The 17,746-nt window shown below is 43.9% G+C and overlaps 1 protein-coding gene across 6 annotated transcripts in view; it reads right to left on the bottom strand.

Annotated features, from left to right (window-relative positions):
- Positions 1-14,076: 14,076 nt before the first annotated feature.
- Positions 14,077-17,746, bottom strand: part of GGPS1 (geranylgeranyl diphosphate synthase 1) — a 163,348-nt gene continuing 159,678 nt past the window's right edge. For all 6 annotated transcript variants that reach the window (XM_073627578.1, XM_073627576.1, XM_073627575.1 and 3 more), the window contains one exon: positions 14,077-14,948. In XM_073627578.1, the coding sequence (XP_073483679.1) occupies positions 14,190-14,948 (759 nt within the window). In that variant the 3' untranslated portion in view covers positions 14,077-14,189. The remainder of the gene's footprint in view (positions 14,949-17,746) is intronic.

Raw genomic sequence — 17,746 nt, 5'->3', positions numbered from 1 at the left:
GTCACTACCCGATGACTACTGTGTGGAGAGGATTAACATGGGCAATGGTGACTGGGTTGAACATGACATTCAGAGAGCTGATGTCTGGTGGATGTGTGGGGATAAGAAACTGAGAGCTAGGATACTGGCCAATGCCCGAGGGAATTGCGCTATGGTCCAGCTAGCTATGCCCCCGAGGATCCTGTCAGAACACCCGTGGACTAAGAGTCACCAACGGCATTGGAGGGACACCTCTCCCATAGGGTCATTTGACTCTCGGATCTACATAGATGAGTGCGGGGTGCCGGATGAGTTTAAGGCCAGGAATCAGGTGACAGCTGGGTTTGAGTCTCTTCTCTGGTGGGTGACTATAGATAAAAATGTTGACTGGATGAAATATATATATATATATATATATATATATATATATATATATACACATACATACACACACATACATACACACTATAACCAACAACGATTTGTAAACTATACTAGGGATGCTGTGAAGGGCCTAGCAGAACAGTTGGCCACCACATCTCTAATGGAATGGCAGAACCGAATGGCCTTAGATATGGTCCTAGAGGAGGGGTATGCAAAATGTTTGGTAGCATGTGTTGCACCTTTATCTCTTCAGCTCCTGGAGGGACCGCGACCAGAGCCTTGGAAAGACTGACTGCTCTGTTGAATGAATTAGCGGAAAACTCAGGTATTAATGATCCATTTACAAAACTGGCTTGAAGGATGGTTCGGTAAGTGGACTGGATTTATCACATCATGTTTGATCTCAATTGCTGTGGCTTTGGCCATTTTGGTCACTTGTGGATGCTGCTGCATTCCCTGTATTCGAGGACTTTCACAAAAACCAATTGAAACCGCAGTCTCAAGAACGATGTATCAAGCCCTTCCTACCTCTGAGGAGACCTATGTGGACATTGAAGCTCAACTTAATGACATACAGACTGAAAGTGGATAACACTGGGACTATCATCGAAATGTGTTCAGATAAAAGTCACACAAGAGGAGGGAATGTTAGAAAAGTTTTAAATGTTTATTGTGACTATTAGAAAATCTATTAGAAAAACAATAACCCTGAGACTGATTTTTAAGATGACTTCTGAGCACATTGTTGTATTAACTTGCTATATCATTTGCTTTAACTAACTCCATAGTAAGTTGTAGGATGATTAGGCTTAACCATATATGGTAAAACAAGACTGTACAGGAAACACTAATTAGCCAAATAAAGTACCATTTAGTACCAGGCACGCTATCTGTGTTTCCTCAGCCAATAGAAGCGTTATCCCTATATTATTGTAGATATTAGGAGGGGGGATGTACATCTCTTTGTGTGATTCTTACTGCATCTTTTGGCTTGTAAGCATCATCCATTTGTGTGACACATCTGAAATAAATTGTCTGCTTTTCAAGATATCTGGAGTTCGACTGATCACAAGAGAAGAGTAATCCTAACAAAGGGATAAAAGAATATATTTCTTAACGCACTCAACCCCCCTACCCTAAGTGAGTACTAACCTACTATGGGGGATTGATTGCGCATGAACCCGGGAGGGGAGCTCCCTCCCGCTCCTGCTCCTTGTATCATCGTCTCAATGTGTTTATATCTCAAAATCAATACATATTATCTTATTCTCTGTACATTTATATTCTCAACCGTTCTATATTATCAATTTCTTGGCCATTGCTCTATTTCATATGATCTTCATAGAGAAAATTGAGTACTGTCTGCGACACCCTCCCCACCAACACACAACCCCCCAGGACAAGCCCCCAGGGCATGTCCCCCCCCCAAGGCCCAAGCAGTACCTTGAAGAAGGGGGACACACCCCGAAAGCCCGTCCTGAAAAACTGCATGCTAGCGCAAACAAAAAAAGCATCACGGACAGCACCCAACTCCCTCTGTCACAATTGCACTAATACGGCTACAATCACATCAAATAAGATCTTCATGAAAGTAAAACTTATATCAACATACCGCCCTCAAAAGGAAGAGGGTCCGGGGAGAAGTTTTCCCCTCCATCACTACAATATGTCATGGGGTATAGTGCCCTATAGTGGCCCCCACCCTTGTCTCCCATTTCCCTATCTCCCTACCCCTCCCTGTCTACTTCTGCAGGGAAATATGTCAACTACATAATAACCCTCCCCCCTAGAAAAAAAAAAAAAAAAAAAAAAAGCACACCAACCCCCCCCCCCCCCCAATCTTCTCACCTTCCCCTATCCTATACCCCTTCAGCCCATCCATCCCTCTCCCTAACACATTCCTGCTACTCTCTAATGTCACTTCTCGGCCCCTTCTTCTATTATCCTACTCCATTGTTTGCTAGCTTCTGCTCTTTTAGCCTTCCCCCCACCAATTCCATGCAACCTCCCCTTTGTGTCTATTTATAAATCTATAAATTAAGTTGGTGACTATGAAATAAAAACATTTCCTTTAGTGAAAAAAAAAAAAAAAAGATACAATACTCCGTGTATATGTGTGTAGCTAAAACCCGCATGGATAGAGGTACGGGGAGGGCCATTCAAAACAAAAACATTTCCAGCCCGACTTATAATTCTCACAAGCCCCAAAGTTCAGTTCAATAGATCTGCTGGATAAAAGAAGAAATTGGCATATATATATATATATATATATATATATAAAAACCCCAAGGATCCGTATGACTCCCTCCCCCTCCATCATCAAGGAGGGGGAGGGAGATCCCCCAATGGGCAGAAAAGGGAATGTGAGGGAGATGGGACCACCCAGTACCTCCCCTGGTCCTGTGTGTCCCAACCCCGTGCCCCCCCGTTTTATTCTTCCAGCTTCTCCTCCAAATCTCCCCTCCATTATATTCACAGTTCCACTTTCCTGTTTATGATACTACAGTATGTTCTCTCTATTTTCTGGGCACTCTTGGGACCAACTTCAGCCAATTTGGAACCTCAAATGGATCAACTCCCAGAAACGAAAAAAGGTCCGATAAGTCAGAAAAAAGGGAATGTCCCCCATATGGAGTTTTTTATTAGCAAACAGTTTAGAAATACTACATAGAGTATAATTGATTTTATTAGGACATAGTATCAAAAATTTGACAAAAAAGGTCAAAACATGAGCTGTGGTACAAAGGATAAAAACAACATCACTAGTGTAGCTGTACACAATAATACGAAGTGCTTAAAAATTAGCGTAGAGATGATATGCGAATCCTGACACGTTATGACCCCACCGGTCTTCTTCAGAGGATTTTATGAGCTGTAGGAATTTTTAAGTGTATTGAGGTTCATAGTTGTAATCATAAGATAAAAAGGAAAAAGAAAAGGAAAATAATGGAAAAATAGACATTTTTTGTAAAGTTACCAGATATTGTATTATGCGATGTTTAAAAGGCCTTTAGAAGGAAAACCCCCCTACTGGACCCAAGAATCCTCGGTTGACTGGTGTCTCCAGAAGGGAGGGGAAAAAGCCAAATGCTCATGCATGTCTTACGAAGAGTCACATTTGTGGCAACCCCGGTAACCTAGGAGAAGCGCAGAGGCGGACAGACAGCACCTGCATTTGGAGCATTAAATCGCCATACTATGGAGTGTATAGTGGAAAACAAAGGTCCCGGTGCTGCCATCACTTCCGCCGCAATAGCGAAATGTCGTGAAGGCTCACGCGGGTATAAGCACGGCGTTCGGAAGGGATCCGGAATGTCGCTGGCAGGGAATGATTGCACCCAGGGTGGTCCCGCCACCTAGTGGGTGTATAGGGAAGCACAGGGACCTTGTGCCTCCCTACCCTGCCAGGAAGACACGCTCAGGCAGAGGCTCCACAACAAAACAACCAGCGGACTGGAGATCGGAGACCGGGCCTAGCGGGGGGGGGGGGAGAACAACAACAGCAATCAAAAATACATTTTCCATTATTACCACTTACCTTTCACTTCTCACTCCGTCAACATCTCATTGTTCCTACATTTATTCTTTAGTCATTCCCATTTCATCCCTCTTTTTTCCTTTCCCTAATTCTCCCTTTCCTCCTTCCTCCTCCCCTTTTTTTTTCTTCCCCCTTCTTCCCTCACATTCATTCCACACTGTGTCCCCTTCATCCCTTATTTCTATGCTTTCTTCTATCATACTATTGATTCTTGATACAACTATTCTATATATTATTTTAGACATACCTATGGTATGGGGGCTTCCTGTCCAGTTATCTGCCCATTTGCCATTTCCCCTCCCTTGTGGAGACAACAGTCGACCAAGGATTCTCGGATCCAGTAAGGGGGTTTTCCCTCTAAAGGCCTTTGAAACATTGCATAATACAATATCTGGTAACTATACAAAAAATGTCTATTATTTTCCATTATTTTCCTTTTTATCTTATGATTACAACTATGAACCTCAATACACTTAAACATTCCTACAGCTCATAAAATCCTCTGAAGAAGACCCGGTGGGGTCGAAATGCGTCAGTATTCTCATATCATCTCTACGCTAATTTTCGAGCACTGTGTATTATTGTGTACAGCTACACTAGTGGTGTTGTTTTTATCCTTTTTACCACAGCTCATGTTTTGACCTTTTTTGTCAAATTTTTGATACTATGTGTAACGATATCAAGTACGGGACATGACAAGCTGTAGCTAGCTGCCATCTTGTGTGGAAGTAGCCATGACAGTTTTGCTAACCATGTAACCTCACAGAGAACTCTGAACTCCGTCTTCCCCACCTTAGGAATTCAAAGCTTTTTAAGTTCAACAGAAAAGGTTATCTCAACAGAGAAAACAGAGCAGGCTAAGTCAGTAGGAAAACATTTGTTGTAAGGGCAGTGTTCAGGCCTGTCGTAAAACTGTCACCCTCCCCATTCAGAGACCAAACAGGCCTCGGTCGTAAAGTCTTCTGAATACACCTCATAAGAATAAGTATGAAATTTCAGCATGTTTCATAACTTCTGACTTAGTAATAGCACAGACATAATCTGGACATATTTAGCTTCCTCAGATAATATGGAACATTTCAAGTCCAGACACCCCTATGTCAGGTCATATGGGAAACCCCTGGGACCACTTATTCCTCCAAAGCAGGCTATACGTTATAGACATAGCATGTTTAGACTTGTTTTGAAGGAAATCTCAAGTTGAATAAGAATATGGATATTTGGAGTCTGTAAACACTACAGATGCAGATATATGAATATGTATTAAAGAAATCACCTGGGACGTGGTCATGAGTGTAGACACCTCCCAGCAACCAACCCCTAAAACCAGCTGATCAGATGATTGGTTACTGGTCGCTGTCAACACCCCCTTTGATCTGACAGAAAAGAGGAGATGCCAAGACAATGGGCAGTTCTCCTTTTACCATCCAAGAAGAAACATCTGCCAAGTCGAGAACCGATTACCTAGCTCATCGATTGAACTCTGATCAACCCTCGGACATTAATTGCAAGTATTCTCTCTTCCCAATTCTACCTTATTGTCTTTATCTTTTGAAACATCTTTTTTCTGTAAATATTTTATTTGCATCAACTTTGACCTTTTCATAATAAACCCTTATGTTGAAAAGTGTTAACCTTGTCTCTAAAGCTCTTAATGCAAGCTATAAACGGACCTGCCTCTTGAAGGGCGCTACTGTTGTAGAGTAAGACTCTGAGCAGATCTGTCTGTAGTGGCAGTGTGTGTGTCAGACGCTTATTCTAAAATTATAATTGGTATTGCAAAATTACGAGTCTCCCCCGGCTCGGTCTTTTAAACGGGGGTGGTGGCAGTTAAAGGGTTAATTGTGTAATTAGCCCAGTGACAATCACTCTCAGGCTGCTCGCACCTAGATTGTGGTCCTGCAAGCTGGAAAATCTTTGTGCTGGGCGCAGCTGAGAGTGGCATTGTTACGTAAGTGACAGCGTGGTGTGAGGTTGGCCGGTCCTTTGTCGCGAGTTAGCGAGGAGGGCAGGGATCTGACACCCGCGTTCGTCACACTATGTCCTAATAAAATCAATTATACTCTATGTAGTATTCCTTAAACTGTTTGCTGCTAAAAAACCCCCATATAGGGGACATTCCCTTTTTTCTGACAATTTCCGGGGTGTGCAGCTATTTTCTTGTCTCCCCTATGTGTCTCTCCCTTCTACAGGTCTGATAAGTCTGCTCTGGAATGCAACCAGAAAGATAGATTGCCCTTTTTTAACAGCACTGAAATCGGGAACCTCCACCGATATGTCCCACCCCAGTCTCGTACCCACTCTAATACTGGGCGTAGTAGGCCTCTGCGCTGCAATGTCGCTCTTGATAGGTCTGGTAGAATTTTCAACTGGCCCCCTTAAAGTCTATTGTTCCTGTCTCCCAGGCTTTCCGCAAAACGGCCTCCCTATGTGCGAAATAATGCAAACGACATACCACGTCACAGGAGCGATTAATGTCCTTAGACTTTGGGCCTAATGCTCTATGACAGTGGTTCTCAACTCCAGTCCTCAGGACCCAGTAACAGGCCAGATTTTAAGTATTACCTTGGGAAGATGCAGACTAGAATACTGCAATCACTGAGCAACAAATATCACCTGTGATATATTTAAGTTATCTTGCAAACCTGGTCTGTTGGTGAGTCCTGAGGACAGGAGTTGAGAAACACTGCTCTATGAACTCTATCAAGTTCCAAACTTAAAAAGGCATAGCGTCTTTTGAGTATATTTTAAAAAATCGATTTTACCATATCCTGCAGGTTTTTCTGGTCTGATGCCTCTGGGATTCGTCGCAGGCGCACACTGTTGTGTCTACTCCGATCTTCAAGGTCATCCAACTGTAGCTGTAGCGCCACAGAGGTCTCTTTTTGTTTAACTATCTCTCTCCAGTATGCTCACTCACTGTTCCAGGCTTTGATATACACTCTCCCCAACCGTGACGTGCTCCACTAGTATTTGTAGTTCACCCCGGACCAGCTTCAGCTCAAGCTCCTTACGGTGTGCGTCCTCCACTTTTCCAATAAGGGTTTCTATGTCTGCCCGTGTGGGGAGAGCCCGTATAAGTGTCTTTAGGTCCTCCATTTTCAACCCCGCTGCTTCCTTCCTCCCAGGTAGGGGGATGAGAGGTGAAGCCCCCGCTACTGCAGCCAACGTTCTGGGGCTCTGTGGGATAGCCTGTAGCGCTTCCACCCTGGTTCTCATCTGTCATATCTTATCTGTTCTCACCGCCATCTGTCCTTGGGCTGGCTGCAAAGGTGTGCTCTCCCTAGGCTGCAGCAGCACATCTGCCTTCCCTCTCTCACTTTTGGGTTCAAGTCCCGTGCCCTGTACCGTGGGGACATAGCGGGGGATCTCTGGCTGCAACTCCCCCTCTCTGGGAAGCCAGACCAGCTGGGCTGCTTTGTGTGTGGTTCTTGTCTCCCCGAGTTCACACCGCTGTAGTCTCACCTGGCCATGTGCAGACCATGCCCCACGTGTGCAGGGGATTCTTGCTGGTCCAGCCTATGTCTGACCTGCGTTTGTCTGCTACCTTCCCCGACCTCGGCTTGTCTTTGGATTCTGCTGTTCCCGCTTGATTGGTCTCTCATTGCTGACTTGGCTTGTTACCCAATCTTCCTGCTGTCTGGTGTCTACCTGGCTTGTATGGCCATGCATCTTGCTCGTCCAGTCTGCTACAGCTCCCAGTCCAGCAAGCTCTCATCTGGTCCCTACTTCCAACTGCCTACCACAGTCTGCCACCAGCCAAGCTCTGTGCCAGCTTATCTACTACCAGCCTACTGACCACTGAACCGATTACAGGCTCTCATACCTTGCCGTGCTCCTGTGGCTGCTGTCTAACAGTGGCCCCCGAGCCGCAGCTGCACAAAAGTGCTTCCTTTAGACGTCAGGCTCACTGACCAGGTACATGACAGCCGCCTCCCAATTTGTTTTCCATTTATGGGAACTCTGTTCTACTTAGCGGCAGGTTCAAGAATCCATGCAACGCTCTAAAGATAGGTACAGACTCCATGCCGACAGCCGATGCCTACCTGCACCCTTCTACCAAATTGTGGAGAGGGTCTGACTGTCTTCCCTTAAACTCTAACTCAGTTTTTCCCTTACTAAAACTGGCGCCTCTGTATATTGAGCCTTTCTGCATACTCCGTAAGCTTAACCGAGTGGCCTACGTATTAGATCTTCCTTCCATCGTGCATATTTCCAACTTATTTTAGTTTCCTTATTAAAACCTTTGGTGCGCAACCAGTATACCACCTCGGTACCACGCCATCATCTGGCTTAGGTTGACAACCATGAGGCGTATGAGATACAATCTATCATTAACTCCCATAGGTTTTGTGAAGGCATACAATAGCTGATTCACTAGGGGTTACGGTCCGGAGGAATGCTCTTGGGTCTCATTCTCGGACGTAAATGCTCCTGCCCTCCTTCATGCTTTCCATAAATGCCCCCCAGAGGAGGAGGGGGTACTGTCAGGGCTGGGCACCTGCTCTTTTCTTTAAGTGCACAAAGGCTGCCCAACTGTCAGTTAATTACCAGCTACACGTTTCCACAGTGACTCACCTGGTTACCATTACCTGCCTCATTAGTCCAGCCTACAGTCAGCCCCTTTTGGCTAATTAAACAGCTTTGCCCATTTCCTATGTGCCCTTGCATGGTCTATGATCTCCAGTGTGTTTGTGTATGACTTGGCCTGGCTGACTTCTCTTCCGATACCTGTTCCTGTTTTTGCTTCTTACTATGCTGACTTCTTGCTTCCTTACCCTGGCTCGTCTGATTATCCACTCTGGCATCCAAACCCCGCCTTCAGTTTTCACTATGTTCCTGAACTGTGTTATTTTTTTGCTATTTGATTAAAGGCATGTTTTTAACTGTATTTTCTGTCTCCAACTGGTTTAAGGCTCGTGACAAAGGGGCACTGTGATGGGGACAATCAATGTAAAGGGGCACTCTGATAGGCACACCTGACGTAAGGGGGCACTCTGATGGGAACATATGATGCAAGGTGGCACTGTGATGGAGTCAGCTTATGTAAAGGGGCACTCTCATGGGGAGACCTGATGTAAAGGGGTACTCATGGGGGAAACTGATGTAAAACAGCACTCTATTGGGCACACCTAATGTAAAGGAGCACACTGATGGGCACACCTGATGTGATGGGGACACCTGATGTAAGTGAGGACTCTGATGGGGACACTCTGTAAGGAGTCTGTCACATACTTGTTAGGAGACTGAATTGACAAGGTTGGCCTCTCTTGTGTCTCCAAAGTCCCACTGATGATGGAACGGATGGTGCCGAGGGACAGGAGGAACACATGGGCCGGCAGGTGTTGGTAGCAGAACTTGCAGCAGGAGATGCAGACTTGAGACATCAGGCAGGAGCAGATGCGACGCACGCTGGAGCAGCCGAGGCTAAAGGTGCACTCCATATGCACTGCAGGTTCTGGAAGCGTGGCCTGTCGAACCTCTCAGCAAGCTTTAGGCAGGAACATACTGCGATGACTGGAACAGTTATGAAGGTGTCAGGACTGGGCTCAGCTCTTCCTTCTCAGAGCAGGCCGCTCAGCTGTCGGTTAATTGCCAGCTCCAATCTTTTTCACAGTGACTCACCTGATGATGATATCCTGTCCGTCAGTCCTGCTGGTTACTTAAGCTGTTCAGTTCAAAACCTCTCTGCCTTCGCCAACACATCCAGAGATTTTCTCCTGTGTACCTATTGAATACTTGCTTGGCTGATGTCCCTTCTGGTTCCTGATCCTGCTTACTGTTCCACTACGCTGATTCTCCAGTTTTCCGATTTCCTGGCCTGTCCTGAAGTACGCTGATCTCTGGCTTGTCTGATTATCCCTTTTGGTTACCAAACTCTGGCTATGATTTGACTACGCTGCTCCGTTTACCTTTTACTATTATTATTAAAGCAGTGCGATTTTAACTGCACTTCTGTCTCGGTCTGATTCATGGTTTCTGACAGAAGGACAGCCAAAACAGACACTCAGAAGTAGTATCAAGCCAAGTCAGAAGCAGAAGCGAGGTCACAGAGGTAGCCGAGGTCAGTAGCAGGCAGACAACAAGGTAGAGAAGCATAGATGGAAGCCTGCTCAGGAACGAAGCTGAAGTCAGGAACAGGTGGGCAGTGGTACAACTGAATCCAGAATCAGGTCAGAAGCAAGTCGGGTAATCAATGAAAGTCAGACAGAGGATACACTCAGGACACAGGAAAAGCTTAAGACCAATGAGCACTGACAGTGGGCAAGAGCATTCCTTAACCCCTCAATACTGGGAACTTTTACCCCCTTCCTGCCCAGACTAATTTTCCGCTTTCAGTGCTCTCACACTTTGAATGAGAATTACTCAGTCATGCTACGATGTACCAAAATAAAATCTGTATACTTTTTTTTCACACAGAGCTTACTTTTGGTGTTGTTTAGTCACCATTGAGCTTTTTATTTTTTGCGATATAAAAATTATTTCTCACATATGGCATAGGCATACTTGCAATTACATGCCAAAATACATTCTGCTACTCCTCCTGAGTATAGGGATACCACATTTGTGAAACTATTCCACAGCCTGGCCACATAGGGGCCCAACATCCAAACAGCACCTTCAGGCATTCCAGGGTCATACATTACACATCTGATTTCCTGACTACCTATCATATTTTTGAAGGCCGTGGAGCACCAAGGACAATGTAATTACCCGCGAAATGACCCAATTTTGGAAAGCTAACACCCCAATGTATATTTTATAAGGCATTATGAGTCTTTTGAACATGTACATTTTTATCCACAAGTTTTTGGAAAATGTGGAAAGAAAATGAAAACGTATTTTAAAAAAAACAAAGTTGTCAATTTAGAAGATATTTCTAACACATAGCACTGACATTTTGGAAAACAAACACCGACCTGTAGTTTTTGTAGTGCAGTTGTTGGCAGAGGATGATTGGCACTGGTGTCTTGCATAGTCAGTACAAAGGACTCATCAATGAAGTACACGGGAACATGGTCCATGCAGTACAGGCAGCAGGCTGACATGCAGGAATATGGTTCATAAACAGTGCAGGGCTCAGGCAGCAGGCAGAAGGGTGGTCAGATCAGGTGGCAGGTTGTCTAGGGTCAGATGGCAGCAGGCAGAAACAGCAGGCTTAGGGACTCGGTCAGCTAAGACCTGGACAAGGGTGGAGGCTTCTTCCCATCCAAACCCCTCCGGGGTCAGCAGACCCTAATCCTAGATATAACAAAACCTGGAGAAAACCAAAAATGTACTTTTCTCCACTCGAAAAAAATATTTTGGAGCCCCTCCCATAAATGAGACCCCTGTGTTATCTTGAATCCCTGTGGCAGGGCAAAAGATCAGTTCAGGTGACAGGCAAAAAGCATGGGCGATTAACAAGCCAAGGTCAGTTCATATGAAAAGCAGAAACGTGGTTGATAGTGCAAGCAGCGGTATTGTCGATAACCAGTCCAGGGTCAGTTCAGGTGGCAAAGCAGAGGCATTGTCGACAAATAGTCCAGGTCATAAATAGCAGATACTGGAAAAATATCTTCACTACACTTATACTTCACTAGTAGTGCAGTGATGTATGATAGATCCGGAAGCACTTTCCAATACAGAGGCCTGGCTGGGAGGGACATTAAGGACAGTAGTATCGGGTGTCACAGCTAATTCTGTTACTGGAACATACACATCATTTTCTTTGGGGTTTGCGGCCTGTTTGGGTAAGAGGGATGATATCGGGGAAATGTCTTATGTAGTCTGGTCACTGAATAAGAGCGAATTTGTTCAGGGGCAAGGCCATCTGGATAGGGAAGGGCCGTAACTATGTCCTCTTGGTGTTTCAGGTAGGTTAGGGATCTTTGTGTGCACATAAGAATTGTACAGGGCTAACCGAAATAAGTAGATAGCTACCAATATATTGATCTCCGGGGCAAAGTAGGGCTGTAACATCTGGTCATTCATATCCACCCCCCAGGAAGCCCTTCCAGTCCCACAGTTTACTTTAGATAGAGATGGTGGAATAGTGGAAGACTTGTGTAGAAATGATCTACATACAAATGGTAACCCTTCTCGAATAATGGTTCTACAAGTTGCCAAACGATTTTGCCACTAGTCCCCATATAAGTAGGGCATCCAGGGGGCTGTAGCTGGCTGTCCTTTCCCTCATAAATTATGAAGTTATATGTATATCCTGTGGCCCTATCGCATACCTTGTAGAATTGGTCCGTTTACTAGGGATGTACTGTTTAATGCCAAACCCGTTGAAGTGAACGAGAGATATATCTACACAAATATTTTTGTTGGGAGTACACATTTCCTTTAACTTACTGCAAAAAAAGTTGATTAGTGGCTGAACTTTGAATAGTTTATCGTAATCAGCATGATTGCAAGGAGGGCACTGGGTATTATTGTTGAAGTGTAAAAAACTCATAAAAAAATCTCATAGCATGTTCTAGGCATACAAGAAGAATAGACTGGCAGGTGATGTATGGGTTGGGTAGACCAGGAGGGATGTACTTAATTTTACATTTTTTATGCCAATCCCATGTTCAATGCAAGTCCAAAAAACCATGAAATTCCTCCACGTGACGGGTTTCCACACAAATGGGTGGGCATAAGACCAGGAGTGTTGTCAATATATTGGTAGGCATAAAGATTATAATGCTCCACGATGAGATTTAACAAATCATCAGTAAAAAAATAAATGTAAAAAAATCAAATGGGGTAACATTTTCCATTTCTATCTGAGGGCCTGGGTGAGCTGTAAAAAGGGGGTACTGTAAGTTCTGCCAAATAAGCAGGCAGCCATGTGGGATATAAAAGTATGTCTGGGAGGCTAGTATGGGCCCTACCTCGTTGTTGTGGATGGGACACCCCGCTACTAGTACTTGGTCTAATATCAGGGAGTGCTGCACTGCTTGTACTCGCCACTGCCCCAGGATTTACAGTGCTACTGATGAATGCCTGCTGCTCCTCAGAGTTGGGCAGAACACCCCCTATTCCGTTCAAGCTAGAACTCTTGAACATGACAAAAGTTCCGTTCCGAACTGGCTCCGGTAAGTGGCAGAGAGGACCGGAGCGCGGCGGGAGGGGGGGGCCTCTCCTGCCCCCGATAAAAGTGATGTTGCGGTGAATCCGCCACAGAGACCACTTTTATCTGACAGAGGTCTGTCCTCCGTTGAAGAGGATACCGGGGTTATGGCAGTATCTGCTACCATAACAACAGTATTCCACTTCAAACAGCAGACGTACAATGATGGCAGGCGGTCCATAAGTAGTTAAATGTCCACACATATTCCACTAACTTCCTGTTCATATAGCAATTAAAAATTGTCACACAGGTTCTAACCTTTCCCTTGTCTACCAAAAATGGCTAAGAAATTGCTCACTTCCTAAAATATGATACTGGAAAAATCACTGTACAACTATTCCAGTTAAGGAAAGGTTATTAGCTCTTGCTCTGGCATATCATACTCAGTTGAGGAAGGGGAACAATTTTTGTGCTAATATTTTATATGAAATGTATGTGTTTCATAACCAAATTTGGTATGATAAAGTGGATGTAAACCCTCACATATACCCAGTGAAGAGGAATAGCCTTAGATACACAGAGATGAAACTAATCTCCCTGCATAAGTTTTACATGTATATCTGCGGTCTTCAGCTTTCTCTACTCTTTAGAAAGTGCACATTGTGTTAAAAATCTTTCTTCCAGTTTCAGCAGTGGGTGTGGAGTCTGGGCATACACAGTGTGACAGCTGATTGGAGGAAAGGCACCCCCCCCCCCCACAAAGGCAGAGGAACGAAGAAACTTGAATAGCTGTACTGTGAATAGACAAGCTCTCCGCTTATTTATCTCTAAGCACCCTTCCAGACAAAAAAATTGCAGCTGCTTTTATCTTCTGTGTCAGAGAACCTGTCAGAAGTTATCACAGAAGAATGGAGCAGCAAAGACATGGGACTTAGAGCTTTGGAGAGAGATAAGTAAACACTACAGACATATGTGCCCAGATCAGATTTCATGAATGGGGTTTACAACCAATTTAATGAGTTTAAAGGACTGCTTTTGTTTTACACTGATTTTACATTATAGGGCTGTTGTAATACACTTGTGTATAAAAGAAGAATAAAAGTGCACAGAGTATAGAAAAATATAGAAAACATTTTTTAAAAAACAAAAATCATTCACATATTTATTTTGTTGGATTTAATATTTTAACGATAAACAAATCTTTGTAATAAGTTACACTTTTGTTACACTCAGCAATTGGCAAGGTTATGATGGGTTTTTGTACGTTTGGCTCAGCTGTTCAATAATTGAAACCAACTCAGGATTTCCTCCTAGTAATTTAATTTGTCCATATGCCTCCTTTTCTAACTCTCTTAAAGTCTGTCTTGTGTATTCAAAGGAGCCTACCTTGTCTAGATAATGCACACAGTATTTCTTGATGTCTACGTTCTCTGTCCTCTGCCGCAGAATATTTTGTACCTGAGTACTTTCAGGCCTTGACCAAATTGCATGTATTGTAGGAAATGAAAACTTTCCCTCTGTCAAATCTTCACAGAAGCTTTTGTTCTCACTATACTCTTTAGAATTTAAATTGGCATAATCATCTCTGATTTGAAAGAAAAGTCCAAGAGTGTTTAGCAGAGGTTTCAGATCTTTTTTAGAAGATGAAAACAGCTGCATTAGGCCTACAGCTAGTCCAAACAAACCTCCAGTTTTCTGCAAAACCATACTCTTATATTCAGTTTCAGTAGGACAAGTATAAGTATCTCTCCAGTATATGTCTAATCCTTGTCCACGGTGCAGTTCAAGCAACTGCTGGGTGAAAACATTGACAGCATCTGGATGATTAAGTGTTAAAACTTTCTCCAATCCTAAAAAATATACATAATTTGCAGAATTTATAACAGATGGAACCCCATAAATGCTATGGGCAACAGGAAAACCTCTGCGAAGTTTGGAGTTGTCTTCAATGTCATCAATAAGTAGACTGGCATTGTGAAGCATTTCGGTCACTTCAATTATTACCTGTTATAATAGAAGAAAAAAAATATACAATTATACAGTATGTGTGTGTACAGTGGGGACGGAAAGTATTCAGACCCCCTTAAATTTTTCACTCTTTGTTACATTGCAGCCATTTGCTAAAATCATTTAAGTTCATTTTTTTCCTCATTAATGTACACACAGCAACCCATATTGACAGAAACACAGAATTGTTGACATTTTTGCAGATTAAAAAAGAAAAACTGAAATATCACATGGGCCTAAGTATTCAGACCCTTTGATGTGACACTCATATATTTAACTCAGGTGCTGTCCATTTCTTCTGATCATCCTTGAGATGGTTCTACACCTTCATTTGAGTCCAGCTGTGTTTGATTATACTGATTGGACTTGATTAGGAAAACCACACACCTGTCTATATAAGACCTTACAGCTCGCAGTGCATGTCAGAGCAAATGAGAATCATGAGGTCAAAAGGAACTGCCTGAAGAGCTCAGAGACAGAATTGTGGCAAGGAACAGATCTGGCCAAAGTTACAAAAAAATTTCTGCTGCACTTAAAGGTTCCTAAGAGCACAGTGGCCTCCATAATCCTTAAATGGAAGATGTTTGGCACGACCAGAACCCTTCCTAGAGCTGGCCGTCCAGCCAAACTGAGCTATCGGGGGAGAAGAGCCTTGGGGAGAGAGGTAAAGAAGAACCCAAAGATCACTGTGGCTGAGCTCCAGAGATGCAGTCGGGAGATGGGAGAAAATTGTAGAAAGTCAACCATCACTGCAGCCCTCAACCAGTCGGGGCTTTATGGCAAAGTGTCCCGACGGAAGCCTCTCCTCAGTGCAAGACACGTGAAAGCCCGCATGGAGTTTGCTAAAAAAAAAACACCTGAAGGACTGCAAGATGATAATAAATAAGATTCTCTGATCTGATGAGATCAAGATAGAACTTTTTGGTAGAACTTAATTTTAAGCAGTATGTGTGGAGAAAACCAGGCACTGCTCATCACCTGTCCAATACAGTCCCAACAGTGAAGCATGGTGGTGGCAGCATCATGCTGTGGGGGTGTTTTTCAGCTGCAGGGACAGGACGACTGGTTGCAATGGAGGGAAAGATGAATGCGGCCAAGTACAGAGATATCCTGAACGAAAACCTTCTCCAGAGTACTCAGTATCTCAGACTCGGCCGAAGTTTACCTTCCAACAAGAAAATGACCCTAAGCACACAGCTAAAATAATGAAGGAGTGGCTTCACAACAACTCAGTGACTGTTCTTGAATGGCCCAGCCAGAGCCCTGACTTAAACCCAATCGAGCATCTCTGGAGACCAACGTTTACCATCCAACCTGACAGAACTGGAGAGGATCTGCAAGGAGGAATGGCAGAAGCTCCCCAAATCCTATATATATATATATATATATATATATATATATATATATATATATATATATATATATATAAAACAAAAAGCTTAATTTTTGTGATAAACTCTAATCTAGCCACACATTATATGCTTCTCAAACTAGGTTTATTGCTTGATTTTCAAATGCAATGAGAAATATATAAATATTAATTTTTATAAAGTCTGCTGCTTTAGTGTTTTTAGATCTTTTTTTCAGATTTTACTAGGGTATGCTGAAGTATAATTACAAGCATTTTATAAGTGTCAAAGGCTTTTATTGACAATTACAAGCTTATGCAAAGAGTCAATATTTGCAGTGTTGACCCTTCTTTTTCAAAAGCGCTGCAATTCGCCTTGGCATGCTGTCAATGAACTTCTGGGCCACATCCTGACTGATGGCAGCCCATTCCTGCATAATCAATGCTTGGCTTTTGTCAGAATTTGTGTTTTTTTTTTGTTCACCCACCTTTTGAGGATTGACCTCAAATGGGATTAAAGTGATTGTAAAGGCTTTTTTTTTTTCTATAAAAATAACAAACATGTTATACATACCTGCTCTGTTGCAGTGGATTTGCACAGAGCAGCCTGGATCCTCCACTTCTCGGGTGCCTCTTCACTGCTCCTGACCCTCCCGTTCAGTGCCCCCCACAGCTTGCTATGGGGGCATCCGGGCTGAGTCACAGTTCTGTGTGTTTATTCAGACACAGAGCCCTGACCCGGTCCGGCCCTCTTTCTCCCCTGAGGGGCCAGCTGACTTTGATTGACAGCAGCAGGAGCCAATGGCGCTGCTGCTGTGTCTCAGCCAATCAGGTAGGAGAATCTCGGACGGCTGAGACATTCGTGGACATCAGGTAAGTATTAGGGGGTGCTGGGGCAGCTGCTGCAGACAGAAGGCTTTTTATCTTAACTGCTTCCAGACCAGCCGCCGCAGTTTCACTGCAGCAGGCTGGCTCGCCTGCGCGAAATCACGTTACTGTACGTGATCTTGCGGGGTCCGGATAGCATGCGCACGCACTCGCTGCACAGGGGGGGGGGTGCCGATGCTCGTAGCCGACGGTCGCGATGACCGCCGGCCACGAGCAATCGTGACCAGGAGACACAGAACAGAGACGAGTGTGTCTAAACACACACTTGCCTGTTCTGACAGGAGTGACAGATCATGTGTTCCTATTAGCTAGGAACCACGATCTGTCACTTACTGTAGTTAGTCCCTCCCCCTTCAGTTAGAATCACCTCCCAGGAAACACAGTTAACCCCTTCACCACCCCCCAGTGTTAACCCCTTCACTGCCAGTGACATTTTTACAGTAATCAATGCATTTTTAATCACACTGATCGCTGTATTAATGCCAATGGTTCCAAAAATGTGTCAAAAATCGCAGATCGCCGCCATTACTAGTAAAAAAATAAATAAATAAAAATGCTA

Source organism: Aquarana catesbeiana, linkage group LG04 (genome assembly GCF_042186555.1).
Source record: "Aquarana catesbeiana isolate 2022-GZ linkage group LG04, ASM4218655v1, whole genome shotgun sequence".
NCBI lineage: Eukaryota > Metazoa > Chordata > Amphibia > Anura > Ranidae > Aquarana > Aquarana catesbeiana.
This window is presented reverse-complemented; position numbering and strand designations above follow the sequence as displayed.